Source organism: Leuresthes tenuis, unplaced genomic scaffold (genome assembly GCF_036924035.1).
Source record: "Leuresthes tenuis unplaced genomic scaffold, fLeuTen1.0.hap1 SCAF_19, whole genome shotgun sequence".
Lineage (NCBI taxonomy): Eukaryota > Metazoa > Chordata > Actinopteri > Atheriniformes > Atherinopsidae > Leuresthes > Leuresthes tenuis.
Genome location: NW_027325373.1, coordinates 18349638 through 18366700, shown reverse-complemented (window position 1 = coordinate 18366700; position 17063 = coordinate 18349638). Strand labels below are relative to the sequence as shown.

The window sequence follows — 17063 nt, the reverse complement described above, 5'->3', positions numbered from 1 at the left end:
TTTAGAAGTGTCTTAATTGGGAAATGATTAAATTCCTCTTCCCTGTTTATTCTTCAGTCGACAATTAGCAGTTCATAATCAACAGCATAAATTGTTACTTCTCCTTTTAATAGTTCTCACGTGTGTTCTTCAAAACTGTGCAGTTTAAATGGACATCGGGTTAGTGTGAAGCAGTGTCGGCATGGCGCCGATGTTCGGAATCAGAGATCCTGAGTCACACACTGCTCAAAAAGCCATGGGACAAGCTAGGACATGTCCTTCAAGTGTATGTTTTTTTGAAAAATGTCAGAGATTAGTGAAAAACAAACCTCTTGAGTAGCAATGCCACACACACTCAAGTATTTTTCTTACGTGAACTAAAGTGTCTGCAACTTCCAGAGTGAACTGGTTAAGATGGAGCCAGTTGTATATGGTGGGATAGTTTAAACGCACACACACACACACTTTTTAACCATTAATAAATCCAGCGCAGTGAACCGAAGATGATTTCACTGTGTGGGACTCTTGAGTAAGTGCTTCACACCTGGCCAAGAAAAGCAGCATCTCAGCTCGGCTCAAATAACACAAAAGAAATCCTGTGCACGCCTAATATGTCCGTTTAGAAATCAAATCAAGTAACTGTGAAACATAATTAGAAATATCAAAAGCTTAAGAAATAAAAATCTTCAAAGTATTTAATCAATACATTCATCACAAGCCAAACGGCAGCAGAATAGTCAGTGATGACATTTCTACGGGAAACACAACAGAACTACAGCATTTCAGAAAACACAGAATACACTTATGTATTGATCTACTTTTCAGTAACGAGTCCTCTCATCTAAAGCACTATATATGCTAGTTGTCTGTACTCTGAAATGTGATGAATACATGTGTTTTCAACAACATATGGGTTGACCATGACATGTGGGTTAGGGAAGACAGACCATGTCCTTATTATCCTTAGTAGCTGCGTATTTGTAATATACATAAAAAAAATCTGTTGTGCCAGCCCTTTTCTTCTTCCTTTTGTTGTTGTTGGAAAGCCTGAATTTTTGTTTCGTTGTTGTGTTTTCTTGGTTTACAATAACAAAACAAAAAAGAAGTTAAAAAAAACCTCATTTGATTTTCCATTTACTCACATAGTTTACTCTGTCAAAACTTCCAAATATACTTAATTAAAAACACACTTGTATTGGTATTTTCATTCATGTACTATGCATGTGGAACAAGGTCAGTTTTCTTCAGCAGAAAGAAGTTTTCACCTTCACTGGGGTGCAGCGAGAAATCTCAGAATTTTGATGCTAAATGGTAAATAGTTATTTGTCTCTAGGTCTTTATAACGAAAAGTAGTGAGAGCCGGGTGGAATATTAATATAACAAAACAAACAAACAAAAAAGGTTCCAACTATTCAGATTATGAAACAAAATATGGCAGTTGTTGCAGAGACACCTAATTAAATAAACAGCACACACTTACTGTGGTAAAACAGCGAGACTGTTGTCGTGGTTTAGAGACACCGAATGCAGCGGTTTTAGAAAATAATGAGTCCAACGTTCAACAGCTGTAGTGCCTCTCCTTCTATGTGTGTTTATCTGTAATTTGACAGCCTGCCACCCAACAGGGGTCCAAGTGAGTGTGAACTCTATTCGTTCTCACAGCCGCCGTTACAGATGGGAAGAACTGCCTCTAGTTAATAAAGTGAACAAATAAATAAGGCTTAAGAAGCCTTGTTTACCTCCTCGTCTCTGTCAATTAGTGTTCTTTACCAAAAAGCATGAGTCAGTATGTGTGTGTGTGGATTAGGGTTGATATATTTACCTTGGTAATTACAGTCATCCTGACAATCTTGCTGCTAAGAGCATTCAAAATCAGATTATGGTTGCGGTAAAACACCAGCAACTTCACTATCATACATTTTTCTACATACATCGTCCTATTGAATAACAGGCTAAACAAAAAGTTTACTCAGTTTAAAAGAAAACAAAAGGCAAGTGGTCATTTCTATCTGTTAGAGACAAATCTAAGAAAGACAGGTCACAAATATTGTTTCTTACCTCAGTGTGTCTCCTGCAGACGACAGTAAATCTTTAAAAGCAGGTCAGAAATGTGTAGTTTCAGGTTTAAGGCTGTGATTGTAAAACAAACAAAGAAGGCTGCTTAGGATCTTCTTTGAGTGATGGATTAACAGTGCTCTGATAGCTTGAATAGTGTACGTAAGTCTGATATTTTAAAAAAGAAAGTGTTGATGACTTCCTGTCGATGAGGAAGTTTGTCACCCACAAAACAACAATGTGACTCCTTTCATTCTTAGCCGTCTAATCATTAATCTCTTTGGTACACAGGAATTAAATACTTTCCTGTCAGCTTTGTAGACATTAATACAATCACCAGTAATCAAGTTTTTCAGAATGTGGACTTTAGTTTTGATAAGAAAATGTGTGTCAGTCAACACAAGTGATGGGGCTGGTGGACGATGTACCCAGATACTGAGGAAAAGCACAAAAATCACATGTTGAAAAATATTCTGTTGCAAGGAAAAGTCCTGCATTGAAAAAAAGTAAATGTACAGTCAGGATTGTGATGTTTACTAATTGACAGAACTTGTTTTCGTATTTGCAGTCATTTACAAATGTAATTTCTTTAAATATCAGCCAGCATCATATTAAAATCTTTAATTAGGGAACGATGCTGTCACAATTACTCTGAGCTTTTTTTTTTTAGATCATGAAGTGAAGTTAATTTTTTTTCATATAGCACACTTAAAAATGGCAATCTTTGACCAAAGTTGACCAGAAAACAGCATAAAAACATGCACAAAAGAAGCACACGAGTTTCCAACTTTAAAAAGTGTGAAAAGAAACCAGATTATGGTAGTTTTAAACTTTGTCTGAGCTGCTCAGCAAATGCCAAAGATTTATTTTCAAAGAAAGTTTGAGTTTAGGCGAAGAAAAGGCGAAGAAACAAACCTGATTTTGACTTTCCAGATCAGAGTCACATGTGGATCATGGTACCTTGTCAGATGTTCTGTGCAAAGGGTTGAATTATCATTCGTATCTTCGCATAGCAAGATTTCCTTCACTAAACTGAAGGTTAGATATTCATATTTGTATTTGTATATACAGAAAACATTCTCAGTTCATCCTGAAACACTTGAGGACAAAACAATACACAGCTGTTGAATGATTCTACTCTGTTGTGTATTGTAATGCATCTGTCTGTCACATCACCACGACATGGCTCATATATACCAAACTGACATCAAGAACCAGTGGGAAGGAAAAGGCCCCCTGCTGGGCCCCCTTTCGCCAGCATCTAGGCAAGAAGACAGCACTTAAACACACTGCAAAGACCATGTCCAACTTCCAGCTAGGATAAATCATCTACACTTGTACAAAGAGATATAACTCTCCAGAGAAGAGCGGGGCGGGGGGTGGGGGGAATGTAGCTGCAATAAGCTGAAGAAATCATGGATTCTCCAGGTACACTGAGAAGCAAGTCCGAAATGATTTTTCTTACTGACAGACCTGACGCAGATTAGACATGGTCTGAAAATAAAAAACATAGACAGGGTCCTACAGTGCAGACACACCAAAGAGACAAGAGACTCATTTTCACTGATGCTGCAGACATTCCTGGTGTGTAAAGCTGCATACTGTGTGTACAGGTCCAGTGTTTGGGTGGTACGGTCAGAACACATCAGCACTCTAACGGTTCGTCACTGCTCTACCAGCCGCAGGTCAGGTGTGACTTCCTCAGACTGGCAGTGCAGGTTGAGATGCAGCTGAAATCTGTTTCACACCTGGACAAGGTAAATTCGTTGCTTATGATGAGCTTATGTCCTGGCTTGGATCCTTTTGCGGTGGCCCCAGTAGCCTTGTGCCATTGCTGTGGAAGCACAATTCAGGATTCTGTGATTGACATTCACACTCACATTCACCTTGCGATGCTTCCTCTGCTCAGGCCTGCCTCAAACAGTCCAACAGCTCTGTTCCTGTGAGGTTCGCTCAGCCGTGGTATGGAGCAGGCATCTGAGAAACATTTCATTTTGTGGTCCTTTGATAGCCACGGACCACACAATTTTTAGGAGTGGTCGGAAGATTTTTATTAATTATTTGAGGAGGGAGCACTGCTCAACTTGACTGTTTTCTGTAGCAAGTCAGTCTAGAAGAAATACCTTTCTATTAGTCAGAGTTTTTCCACCTCTGATGCAGAAACATTAGTAAGAACATTACCCTCTATTTCTTTAGTTTAAAACACAAGAATAGTGTGTTTTTAAAGCTCCGCGATTATATATGATTTAAGGGTCACAGGAAGCAGCTGTGTTTGTTTAGACTCCGCGACAAATGTAATGGATGGACGTTTTGCTCGTCAAATGAAAAACTTCCTTTTCAAAAAACATGTACAAGGATAGCAAGTCGATCTGTAGAATTTGCCAGTGTGCCTGAGTATTTGATTCATCTAATATCTTCAGGTTAACTTATTCTCTTAACTTCACTCAACTTCTTTTACACTTTCAGAACTCACAAGGGAAGAATTCTTTTCATACATACATGAAAAGGAGCAGCTATAAGGGCACCAATGCAAAAGAGCCTTCAAGACATGTTTCTACCATATTTGAAAAAAGAAAAGAAAAATGAAAATGTTATCTTTTGTATTGGATTTATGCTTTACTGACATTCTTGCCTACACCCCAAGGTAGTGGAGGTGAATTAGGAATGTAGCTACAATTGACAACACTGAGGTTATGTCCTTAGATTTTATGATGGTTGACAGAATGGGGACTCAAATGCAGGATAATTGGCAGGTAAAATCAAAAAAGGAAGTTTATTGCCAGTCATATGAGGGTCATATGCATGTTATCAGCCCTGAGGACAAACAGGTAAGGGGTCGGCAAAGGAAGAATCCAAAGTTTAGTGGCAAACAAAGGCAAATCATAATTGGTAACAAGTAGAGATCAAATACTTAGAAGGAATCAAAGCAGAAAAGCCAGCTGCAAGGTAACACCGACAATCTAGCAGAGAACAAAAGAGACCAGGGAGAATATACACAGAGTGTGTAATGACGACCATTTGGATGGCAGGAACAGAAAAGTGGGATAATCAACTAAACATAAAACAGATGTGGTGCAAACACAGGAGAAAAAGTAGCAGAAATGAGCAAGAACAAAATCCATTTAAAAAATAAAGCAGGAAGCAAACTAAAAGATGACTAAAATGATAAAGAGCCATTAAATACGAAAGAAACAATGACAGATGGTTTCTCGAGTTGAACTCGATACCTTTTTGGAGCCTTCAGCCGCACAGTACAATTAAGTGTTTTCTCTACATTTCATTCCTAATGGAGCTGTGCGGCTTCCTAATAATTTCTTTTAAGGATACAGCATTAGTACTGTACGGTGGGTCATTTGCTCATTTATGAGATCATAAGGAAAATAAAGGGAATTTTATTCAAAAGCCACTTTACTGAATGAATAAATAAAAGTAATTCAAACATTTTAGAGACTTTCTGTAATGCTTGTTTGACAGGATTTTTCTCAACCTTCTCCAAAAAGATTTTATGAAGATGAGGAGAGATTTCTGAACAGGTTGTGACAGAGCCACAACTGAACTGTTTTTAATGATTACAGAGAAGAAAGATCACCAGACATACAGAAAATTCTTAAACACTTTCCTCAGTAGATGACCTGGGCCACTGGTGACATGTACTGAGCAGTTTTTAAAATCTCAATTAGGTCACAATTATGTGTAAAGTAGATTTCACCAAGTAAATTTAATGAATAAATGAGAATGTAGACAAACGTTTATTAGGATAAGATAATCTCCAATCTAATCAACAGACCACATCTAATATAATTGGATTGCCAGCAGCACGGTCAAAAAAGACAAAAGAAGACAAAATATTCCTAAAATGAGCAAGTGATAGGTTTGTTTTTTTTTTTAATTCTACAATCAGCAGGTTAATTGGTGTCATGTGAGGGTGTCAAGGTTGGATATAAAAGGAGTGTCTACCAAAGGACTAGTCTTTCAGAGCAAAGACGAGTAACCATTTTGAGGCAAACTTGGTCATAGAATCATCAATAAGCTAAAAATGTAAATTTTTCCAATGCGAGTTTACAAAAAGCTTTGGTCTCTGAAAATCTACAGAGCAGAATACTGCGTGAGTCTGAGGGAAACCTTATCAAGGAAAGACCAAGGACAGAAACAACTGTTGGATGACCTTGGAGCCCTCAGGCAGCACTACATGAGAAACAGTCATGCCATCGTCATCAATACAGCCACGTAGGCTCAGGAGGAGCTTGGAAAACCATTTTCACTCAACACAGTCTACAGCTGCATCCAGAAATGTAACCTGAAACTGTATCACACAAGGAGGAAGCCGTATATCAGCTCTGTGCAGAAACACGGCCGAGTTCTGTGGACATGAGCTCCTCTCAGATGGACAGACAGACAGTGGACACATGCTCTGTGGTCAGATGAGTCCGTGTTTCAACTGCTTTTGACGCAGAGGTGGACATATGGAGAGACATATTCTACCACCCAGGTGACGTGTTTTTTTCCGGGAGGTTTGTGGTTATATGAGCAGGACAATGCCAGACCTCATTCTGCACGACTTCCAACAGCGTGACCTCCATACACACAGAGTGTGTCTTTAAAAATGTCCGGCGACTAACAAAGAGGAGAAGACAACCACGGACTGTTGAGCAGCTGAAACTTTGTCTCCAACGAAAACTAACGAAAACCCCAATTCTATTTGCAGAACTGCGATCATTAGTATACTTAGTTTCCAGATCTTTAAAATGATCCTTTAAAGAAAGGACCCTGGAACACAATGGTAAACATAGCTGTATCCAAACCTTTTTTGAGCGTGTTGTTACATCCGATTTTTAATTTGCTTATATTTTTTACACAAAATGAAGTTGGTCAGTGAAGACACTGAAAATCCAACGTTAAATAAGAGTCCAAAAGAATGAACAAAAGACAGATTTAATTTGTAGTTGCGTTTTAGAAATATTTCCCAACTTTTCTGGAAATGCCTTTAAGAATGTGTGGGTGTGACACAGTTCAAGTTTCTATATCTGATTAATGGATCTGATGAAAACCGGATGCTTCCAAAAACATTGGATTTTTCTAACATTCGAACAATGTCTAGTACAAGTTCAGCTGGCTAAACTTATCTTGAGAATATCTTGAACTAAAGAACGATTACCTGTACAGTTGAGTTGAGTTAAGGTTAGGGTTCAACTTGGCCATTTAATTGAACCACCATCCTCATCCTAGTATACTTGCACAGGAGAGGAATTGAGTTAACCAAAGAATGTCCGACACCGTGACACTGTGGACTGTGAGAAAACCGTCCAATGCTTCTAACATTCTCTGTGGGAGATCGTTGTACATGAAGGTAGAGCTGCAATCACTGCTCAGACCTTATCTTTGGGTTACTTGAATGGTGATTTTGTCAGATACCAAAAACATGGGTGGAGTGCCTAAACCCATTTGAGTCTAGTTGAGTGTCTACATGCAGGAGGGATTTGATACCCAGCTGCACTATGTGGGTGCTTTGATTTTGTAGGATTTTGGTCTGACTACCCAGTTAAGGTAATGTAGATGTGATTCTTGAAACCAGTCAATTCAACATACGCAGTTTTTTTCTGTTTAATGTAATACATCCCCACCATAATTAGCTTTTAAATGTTTGGCTTTCTTTTTCTTTTTCCCATCCCTGACCCTGCATGTTCCCATCACTTTTAATCACAAAGTGGTAGAGTTTCCGGTTGCTACCTTTACCTTTTCTGCTCGGTTTACTCCAGCCATGGGTAAACTCTTCTAAACCATCACCCTCTGCGTGTGCCATACAACTTCTTTACTAGCTCCAAAATAATTAATACAAGACATAATACGTTTCATTTGTAACTCTTTTTCAAAATTCAGTTTATAACTTATAGCCAGTTGAATTAATCAAAAGGTAGCTTTAATGTACAAAACTGAAACTCAGTCTATGTCTAATTCTTGCAAAAATCTCAGGAGAGGATTCAAAACCTCAGAAGATCGAACCAAAGATGCCTGCATGGTGCCACCCAACTAGAAGGCAAATGGAAAAACTGGCTGATTTTGTAACTTGGGTGGACTGACCCTTTCGTTTCAACACCACTGCTGCCTTTGGAAGAAATAACAAACAAGAAATAAAGTGACGTTTATGGTCTTCAAGTGCTGAGGCAGCTACAAAAGGAACAATGATAGAAGAGGAGGATCAGCAGGAAAATGTTGAGCTGGTGGCTGAAAGACTGTAGAGCGAGGACACAATATAGAGAGTGAATGGAGATAGAGACAGAGGATAGAGGGATGTGGTGGTGGTGCTGGGAGGGTAGTGCAACAAGATGGAGAGAGACTGCCTGCACATACTGTCAAGGCAGTTAATATAAGGTGTGGAGATAAGGCGCCACAGACAAACATTGACCAAATCAGGCATTTCAGCAGCGCAGCTCCAACTGTCAGTCAGCCTGAGAGACAGACCAACAATCAGCACTCTACCGCTGATAAGGGCTCTACTGGGCGCGTGCAGGAAATAGCCAATCTGCAGCCAGCCCGGCAAGGAGGGTGATGGCGAGGGGGGCAGGGGCGGGGGAGCTGGGATGATGGAGAGTGAAGGGGTTAGAGAGGGGAGTGAATGCAGAGAGACAAGAGAGGGAAAGTGAAATTCAGAGAGAATTGTGGACCAAGAGTTCACAGGATGGGAAAGAGATGGAGAGAAGAGGCTTGAAAAACAGGGTGATATTCCTCCACACCTAAATGCTCTCACGGAGGAAGAGCTTCAGGAGGGAATGCAAGTGACAGGGTTATAAGATTTTTTTTTTTTTTTTTTTAAACTAAAGAGAAGTGTGATGTTGGCTCTTAAAATAGTGTCTCTTCCCAGGTTTTTGTCACCTGGGAACAGCTTGCACAGAGAGTGTGAGAACTTGCTTTAGACCAACACCTTACATTAATGATTTGCCAGCAGCTTTGACTGGCTCATTCTTCAAACATGCCGCTCGCCTTGCCTTGCACACAATAGCATCATTTCATCCTCTCTATTGATTAATGGTGCATATAGCGTGTACATGCACAAATCCGCGTGCATGAGTGCATGCAGTGCGCCTGAGTGAGGAATAACACTCCCTATTTAATGGAAGACTTGGTGCTGGCTATGAAATTCCCTCATAACAAAATAAACACATCCAAAATGCTGGACTGGATGCCTTTGGAAATCCAAGGAAGTGGAGGGCCAGATGGTGGCTCGGATCCACACTGACCCCTGTGGGCCTTTTCATGAACTGCAGCCTGGCAGCAACTTTGAAGAAATAAATTCCCAGCCATTTACCTTTGTCAAACACATTTAGGCTCCTCTAAGCAAAGCAGTGGAGAGCACCAACAGCTGGCGAGTGTTTATTTTCAGAAGTGGAGTCAGAGGGGTGTCTGAGCTTCCTTGATCATGAACCAAACCGCCATTACCATGACCACAGATAACAGTAGGAATCGTAAACAAGCTAATCACCCAGGGCCTATTTGTATTCTCATTTGTGTTTCCATGCACCAGTGTGCAGGGGGGCGGGCTGAGAAGACCAAGGAACAGGGCTGAAGTGTATGCGAAAGGGTTAAGTTTCATCCCTGGTTGCATGCTGCTTTCCCTTGCTCTGTCAAGCCCCATTAAACCTGCTACACCACAGCAATATGGTGCCATCAATTACAGGCACGCTGCCATCAATGCAGCGTGCAGAGGAGAGGAGAGGAGAGGCAGGGACACATAAACAGGACAAACGGTCACATAAAAACCCTGCGGCCACATAAAGCCCCGCAGCCTGCCTCGGTGTCTCCCCTCTCGGCTTCTCCCCGCGCCCTTCATCTCTGAGCTATCGTTGCGTTTGTGAATGACCAAAATAAAAACAAAAAAAAAAAGAGATGCATATTTCAGACTCAGTTTCATTCATGACACCACGAGACGATTTATGAAAAAGCCGAAAACAATTTAAAGAAGAAGGGCGACGGCGTTAATTGCAGTGTGCCTCTACTGCCCCCGTGTGATAGAAGCAAAACCACCTAAAGATTAACAAAAATCAAATTCCATACTTATAAAACATATTTTCCTCCGCTTATGCTTGTCTGCACTTCACCTCATTGCCACAAGACAAAAAAGAAAAATCAATAGGTGCATGCCAGAATAAGATCAACAGCATTCTTGTCAGTGACACTCAAATCAGAGAGGAACCTGCATTCCTCCAGCTTCTTGTTGTATTATCAGCCATTTAAGATGAGAAGGCCAGAGCAGCTACTTGTACAGAGCAAGAGAAAGAAGAGGCTTTATGCCGAGATCTTCAGGGGAACTGTCTGCAACCAACAAAGAGAGAAAGAGGCAAGTGTTCTTTGCCTTTTCTCATTGTACAGTCTTCAGTAAGAGCTTGGATTGGATTCTCCGAGGAAGGCGTACAAGAAAAAAACGTTGCAAAACAAATACAATAAAGATGCAGCATGGTCATCCTCTGCATTCACTTTTCCATCTATCCTTTGCAGTCTTCACTATTCAAGCCACCAATGCTGACGTGCAAAGCAGAGATCTGTTATTGTGGCCTTACTTGGATGTTTAATGCCACCGTGCAGTTTTTAACCCGTGTGTGACGGAGGTGAAGTTTCACTGCATTCATCTTCAACCTCTGGACTCGGACGACCAGCAGCTCAACTGTTAGAGCAAGAAATATCTGCACAGTCTTTCATTAAATGGTCAACAAACTGCGTTTATATAAAGGCCTTTTCCGACCAGTCAAAGCGCTTTACACTACGAGTCACATTCAGCTGTTCATTTGCATATGTATGCAGCTTTTCTGTGGCGCATACATTCACACACAATGACACATCAGTGCAAAAGGACGAGTTAAGGATGTGGAAGATCCACTTTACTCCTGTGCCGCAGCCTCAATTTCAATCTATTAAATTGATTATTGCTTTTTTTCATTAAAAGAAAAACTGAGAAAAGTGACGTGTCTCATCAAGACGAGGCGACTCTGGTCTGTTGTTGTTGGAATAGTTTCAGTTTATTGATGGTATAAAATGATCACACTTGAACACAAAACAAAATTGAAAAAAAAAAATTGAATGAAAATATTTGTCTTTACCCGTTTACGCTGATATCTGCAAGAACCCCAATGAGACAATTTAAAGGGCCGGTATGATGGCCGAGAGAACTTAAGTCACTGAAACCTTATGAAAGCACAGGTAAACCCTGCTGCTAATAAAACATCATGTAAATAAATACATGCAAACAGGCGGCAAAAACTCACAACAAAAGCAGCGATCTGTGATACAACGTCACCCCCTTAAAGACTGATTATTCTAATGAGCAGGCTGGTTTAACAGCAGTCTGCAATAACATCTCATTCGTGTGACTCAAGATTTTAAAACTTAACAGAAAAAAGAAAAAATTGACCTAAATTACAATAAAAGTACTGCAGAACAGTCACGTCCCAATTCAGTCCCTTTCTGTGCCCCCTGAAACACTTTCTGTGCCGCTCTCAGAGTGTTTTTACCCCATGGTTGCACTGAGGAAAAAAACGTGTCCTTCATTTGCAGCACAAGCGTTCATTTGCATTTGCTTTCTTAAGCTAAGGTGCACTGAGCCCTTTCGACCACAGCAGAAAAACTGCTCTAAATGATAAGAAACAAACTTACTTTTAAGGTAACATCAGCACCATGTATCTTGCTTTCATTTTATTTGCCAAGACTAATGTCAAACCAGGCCCTGTGATGGGTAAACCCTGCTGGAGTGGGCGGTCAGTGTTTTGACCCTCTGACTGTATCTCATCTGGCCACAGAACAAGTTCCTGCTGCAAACTATCCAGAATCATTCAGATATCGTTTCTAAATTTTTGGCATTCTTTTGTGCCGTCACATCTCTTGATATAGAGGAGGTGGAGACAACGGTTATCTTAAACCCAAGGCACATAAAACCAAAATTGTACTAAAATGAAAAAAGGAAGTGGACACACACAGTTAAACACACATAAATTAGATGTAATGTAACCTAAATATTTACACACGGCCTCACATTGACCTGAATATTATGTGGAGTTGATCTGTGACGAGGAGCTACTGCTGCCTGAGCTCTTGGTCTTCTGCCCTCTAGTGGCGCTGGGCTGCCGCTGCACCCTCTGGCTGGAGGCCTCTCGGCTCTTCTCACCGTGACTCGCTCCAGCTTTACTGCGCACAGCTGAAACAAAGCAAGAAACACACTCCAGGTTAAAGGTGGAGATGGAGTTTAGATGAGTGTTAGATGACTGTCGTTTTAAGGCATCCAAGCAACGTGACGCTTATGGGGGAAGAAATGGCAATGAGAGGGACAGAGACACGATGCAAAGTGAAGTCGAGGCGTGGAAGAGTTTGTTTTCTTACCTTCTTTTAGAATATAATTAACAACGAAGCACACAAGCGACGCATACAGGACTGAGACCCATAAAGTGGAAAGAAAGTGCTTTTAGCAGCAATGAAATCTGATAACAGTGTCTCAAGTGATTTAAATTAAGACTGTAAATACTTAAATAATAATGACAATAAAACACACTTTTTATGACTAATGTTCGCTGAATTTAAGTCAAATCCCATTTTCTTTGTACTTAAATAAACAGATTTTGCCACGCTCTGAGTTGAATAACCTTAAGAAGAGTTTTAGAATCCTCACCACTGTTTTTACTGACTTTTGTCGGGGCTCATCAAGCACCCTCTCTTAACTATTATGTAGATTTGTGCAGGGTTTTTTTCTCTAAGATATGCCGTTTATTACAGTTGTTCCATCATTTTTTCAGCATTTTCTCCACTAATTCATGTGGAAAAAAGAGGAATTGCAAGAATTTTACCTAGATTTCTTTGAAGTAACTTCCTAAAAAGCCTAATTTTGTCAGATATCAAATAAAAATATTTTGTGTTATAGCTCTTCTTCGCTTTAAAAAACAATAAAAAAGGTTAGTGAACATCCTCCACGACTGGTAATTCCATCATTTCCAGTGGCTAAACGTCAGCAACAGTCTTCCTTTCTGCTAATTTTGATATAAATTTAACCACTTTGATGCATCTTCACAGATCCACTACATACATATTACTTAGAATTAGATTATAAGTGATTATAGTTGTAATAATTGCTCCTCTGATGGATTTTTCAGTGTTTAACTTGAACAGTGAGCCCTGGTTGCCTTTAAAAGAGGCGTAGCTTTGAAACACGAGTAATAATCGGTTCATTTAAGGGAAGGAAAGAACAGGGATGCTAAATGGTGCATCCTGTATGAGCCACTTCAGTATTCCTCTTGAAGCTGTTCCCACAGCTTAGAAAAGAATAACATTAACTTGGTGGTGACAATCATTTTGAGTTTCAAAACTACTGAATTACTTTTTAAAGCCTTATTCTTACTCCTAAAATTTGGATTTCTATTTTACTTTCTAGCCACTTAAAAACGAACCAAAAGAATCAATTTCACAGTGAATATGTCCACTTGAATATGAAAGCCCCCCGAAAGGGCACACTCTACTCTACACCACACACGCATGCATGTACAAACATATGCACACAGTTTCCATTCAGCATAATCATGAGATGAGGAAAGCCAGGTCCATATCGCAAGCACAAAAAGCACTTCTGGTTCTAAGAAAAGGCAAGCAGGAAGGCCAGATGGAGGCGTAGGGGGCAGTGTGGCAGAGGGGACCTTGAGAGTGAGAGGAGCTAGCATCTTGGGGTCCGTAGACCACAATCTTAGTGTTGACCCTTGTGGCTCTGGGGCCCGACGCTGAGGAGGGAGCTGCAGGAGGCTTGGGGCTCTTTCCAGAGACCAACGACTCCTCTTCTTTAGGAAACAAAAGGCACAGGAAGAAAAGAAAGAATTCATGTGGAATAGGAAAGAAATTAGAAAGACGTACGACATGTGCACACTGAAGATCAGCTTTTCTTCAGTTCACCTCCATATAAGAAGAAAAACCTCTATATGGGGTGAAGTGAAGAGGAGGGGAGTTAGCAAGAAGGAGTGCAAGAACCACTACTGCAGCATGTACAGAACTGAAGATGAAGAATGAGAATATTTCACAGGTTTGAAAAGGGAGAACCAGAGAAAAAAAAACATCATCCTTATTTCTGTAGCCTGGCATCACCTGACAAATGCTCCATGTTCATCATTTATCAACCCATATGAGCTCCAAGAGGCATTATTGACAAGCACAGACCCAGATGTCTTTGTACAAAACAGAACAGTGCTAATCCTAAAAAACAGATCACACTTGTTTGAACAGGAGAGGAGCCAGATGCTTTATGCCAGAGCAAAGGACATGAGCTCTTGGCCCTCTTGTGCTTTCCAGAAAGACATCCCAACAAACACAAAGCCTCTCAAGCACAAATCTAGAGATCTGTGTTGGCAAAGGTGCATCGCATGAGGTACATTTCACTGTTTTGACAGTTAGAATAACACAGATACAGCCAGGTGAATAAGATAAGACACCCTTTCAGTCCTGGGGTTATATGTATCAGGACATAGTAAAAAAAAATAAAGAAATTACATTGTGTTGTATTTGTAAACCTAAACTATCAGGTTTGTTAGTCCTGAATGTTGAATGTGGAGTGATATCTTCTGTTGGGTTTTGTTTTTCTCTTTTCTTACATGTCTCAAATGCAAAAGACAAAGTAACATGTCGGTTTGGAAGATTTAGAATTGTTTAAAGTCACCTGTGACAGAGTCAAGACATTACGTGACAAAACGTGCAACAACTAATTGATAACTAAAACCAGAAAATGTATCAAACTGTATTTTTTTCCGGATTTTTTTCTGTTTTAGCACAAGATCATTCTAAAAGACATACTTAAGCTACTTTGGAAATGATGCCATTATCATTGTTTGAATGGCTTTCACTCAGAATGTCAGACATTAAAGTGATGTTTGTTAATGGTTAAATCGATCTGACATTTTATATTATATATTATATTATATTATTTTATTACATTATTTTATATTGAGTAAAAGTTTTGAGCCATCCCTCATTTCTTTATAAATTGCCAGAAAAACAGAGAGCAGGTAAAGCAATTTCTCAAAGCATGTGCAACCAAAGAAATGTAAATAAAAACAGTGCATACAGTTTGAACAATAAGACCTGTTGCCACTGATTTTCAGTCCACTTCTTGTGTCGTTTGGCATAGCTCAGCCTTTTCTCCCTGTTTCCCTTCCTTAAGAATGGCTTCTTGACAGCCACCCTTCCATGGAGACCATTTCTGATGAGGCTTGGTCCAACAGTAGATGGATCAGCTGAAGGTCCAGATGCATCTCTCAGGTCCTGTTTCAGGTCTTTGCTGGATTTTTTCCTCTTTCTTAAGGACATCACTTTCAGATCCTGTTCATCTGCTGTAGATAGTTTTTTAGGCCTGACACTTCTTATTTTGTCCTCCACTTGTCCAGTTTCCTCAAATGTTTTAAGGACACACTGCACACCATGCTGAGATATGCCAAGTTTTCAGATAATAACTCTTTGGGAATCACCTTGTTGGAGTAAAAATACTATTTTCTGTCAGTCAAACTGTGTTAGCGTTTTTCATAGATGAAACTAAAGAAATGGGAAACAAATTATATGTCTTTGTGACAGACTGCTGGTAACAAAGTGCCTAAAGATATAATTTAAAACTGGTTCTTTAGGTTGTCAGTTATGTATCGACACAACACCGGTTCATCCCTTGATTTAGGTGCCCTCTCATTGCTTAAAAGATTCATAGGTCAGTGTTCAGTGGCTTAACAAACTAAAAACACATTCCTCTAAGTTTTCAGACTGGACTGAAAATGAGTAAAGAGCAGTTTATGTCCAAAGAACAACTTTGAAAGACCTTCAGAAAGCCATTGCTGAATACCGCTTTAAAAGATTGACAAGGGTCAGGCTAATTGGAAGCGAAACATAAAAAAATTAGGGGTGGACCAAGGTTTTCAACAGAACTATTAATCATCCAGTGGTCTTTTATGATGCACAGCTGGCAGGATAAGATGACTCTGCCTTGAACATGGAAGGACAATCGTATTTTTACAGTATTTTTTCTAAACAAGGTCCGAGACAGTAAGTGTGAAGATCTATATACCTGAACAGCACCTTTAACTTAAAAAAAGGTGTCAATTATCATCTTAAGACTTGGGGACAGTGTTTGCACCACACACTAACCTCTGGCCTCTGTGGGAGCTGTGGTCATGCTTGTTGTGTGGGGGGCAGCTGAAGCCTCCCCGACGCAGCTTTCAGCTACTCTCTGGCCGGCACACATTGCCTTCAGAGTCTGGAAGACTGCTTGAGGGGCCACGTTCATCTTCAACAGGTCCACTAAGATCCTAACAGGGCAAGAAGAAATGTGAAATCAGCGTGTTCCTTCACATAAACTACCACAGTCAGGTCTCTGCTACACTCACTTGAAAACCTCTTGGTCCACCGTGATGCCTGCAGCCTGTGTCAGTTCAAACAGCTCGGTCTCTTCAGCATTGAGGACTTTCTTCTTTTTCATGGCATATTTTTGCACGTTTGTCGTGACTACCAGCGCCGGGGAGTCAGGGGCGGAGGGTACCGTCTGTTGTGGCTGTTGAGACATCACTAATGTACCCCTAAGAAAGAGGTGAGAAAAGAAATTGAACCGATAAGTTATATAGAGACTACCTTAGTGTTACCTACCCAGACTCAAAATACAGCGTAATTCAACCTCACCTTCAAATATGAGCTTAAAGTAACACAATACGCCGAACTAGTGATCATCAAAAATAACTGCTTTAATCAAACCAAAAATTCCTACCGTTAGAGTCGAAGTAATGAGCGCGTAAACTGTCGCTTACAACCACAACAATTCCCTCTGCTTGGTAAATGAGACGCGCCAAAAATACGTCATCAGCATGGGAATTTGGGGATATGTAGTCAGGACCCTTTAAACGCCAACAAAAGCGTTAGACAAACAAGTACTTGTGTGGGTTTTAGACTATGGTCAATTGTTTAGACCTAACATATTACTTTAAATAACCACTACATTTGAAGAGCTGTGACAGTAAACATAAACAACTATAAAATGATGTATT

At 40.1% G+C, this 17063-nt stretch overlaps 1 protein-coding gene across 2 annotated transcripts; it reads right to left on the bottom strand.

The window, feature by feature from the left end:
- Nucleotides 1-11053: 11053 nt before the first annotated feature.
- On the bottom strand, nt 11054-16870 carry mzt2b (mitotic spindle organizing protein 2B). Of its 2 annotated transcripts, none has more exons than XM_072372705.1 (5): nt 16787-16870; nt 16413-16601; nt 16174-16334; nt 13698-13835; nt 11054-12214 (listed from the first exon to the last, which is right to left on the bottom strand). In XM_072372705.1, the coding sequence occupies exons 2-5, from the start codon at nt 16586-16588 to the stop codon at nt 12066-12068; spliced, it is 624 nt and encodes a 207-aa protein (XP_072228806.1). In that variant the 5' UTR covers nt 16589-16601; nt 16787-16870; the 3' UTR covers nt 11054-12065. The 2 variants fall into 2 exon arrangements, with proteins under 2 accessions (XP_072228806.1, XP_072228805.1); XM_072372704.1 differs by lacking the exon at nt 16787-16870 and adding an exon at nt 16702-16786.
- Between the last annotated feature and the right edge of the window lie 193 nt (nt 16871-17063).

Bases quoted from the DNA above. Each gene is read 5' to 3' on its own strand.
- mzt2b (XM_072372705.1), bottom strand. From the start codon at position 16,588: ATGTCTCAACAGCCACAACAGACGGTACCCTCCGCCCCTGACTCCCCG. The intron at 13,836-16,173 runs GTTAGTGTGTGG...TGTTTCCTAAAG, and splicing joins AGCTCCCACAGAGGCCAGAG to AAGAGGAGTCGTTGGTCTCT. The intron at 12,215-13,697 runs GTCCCCTCTGCC...GCTTTGTTTCAG, and splicing joins TAGCTCCTCTCACTCTCAAG to CTGTGCGCAGTAAAGCTGGA.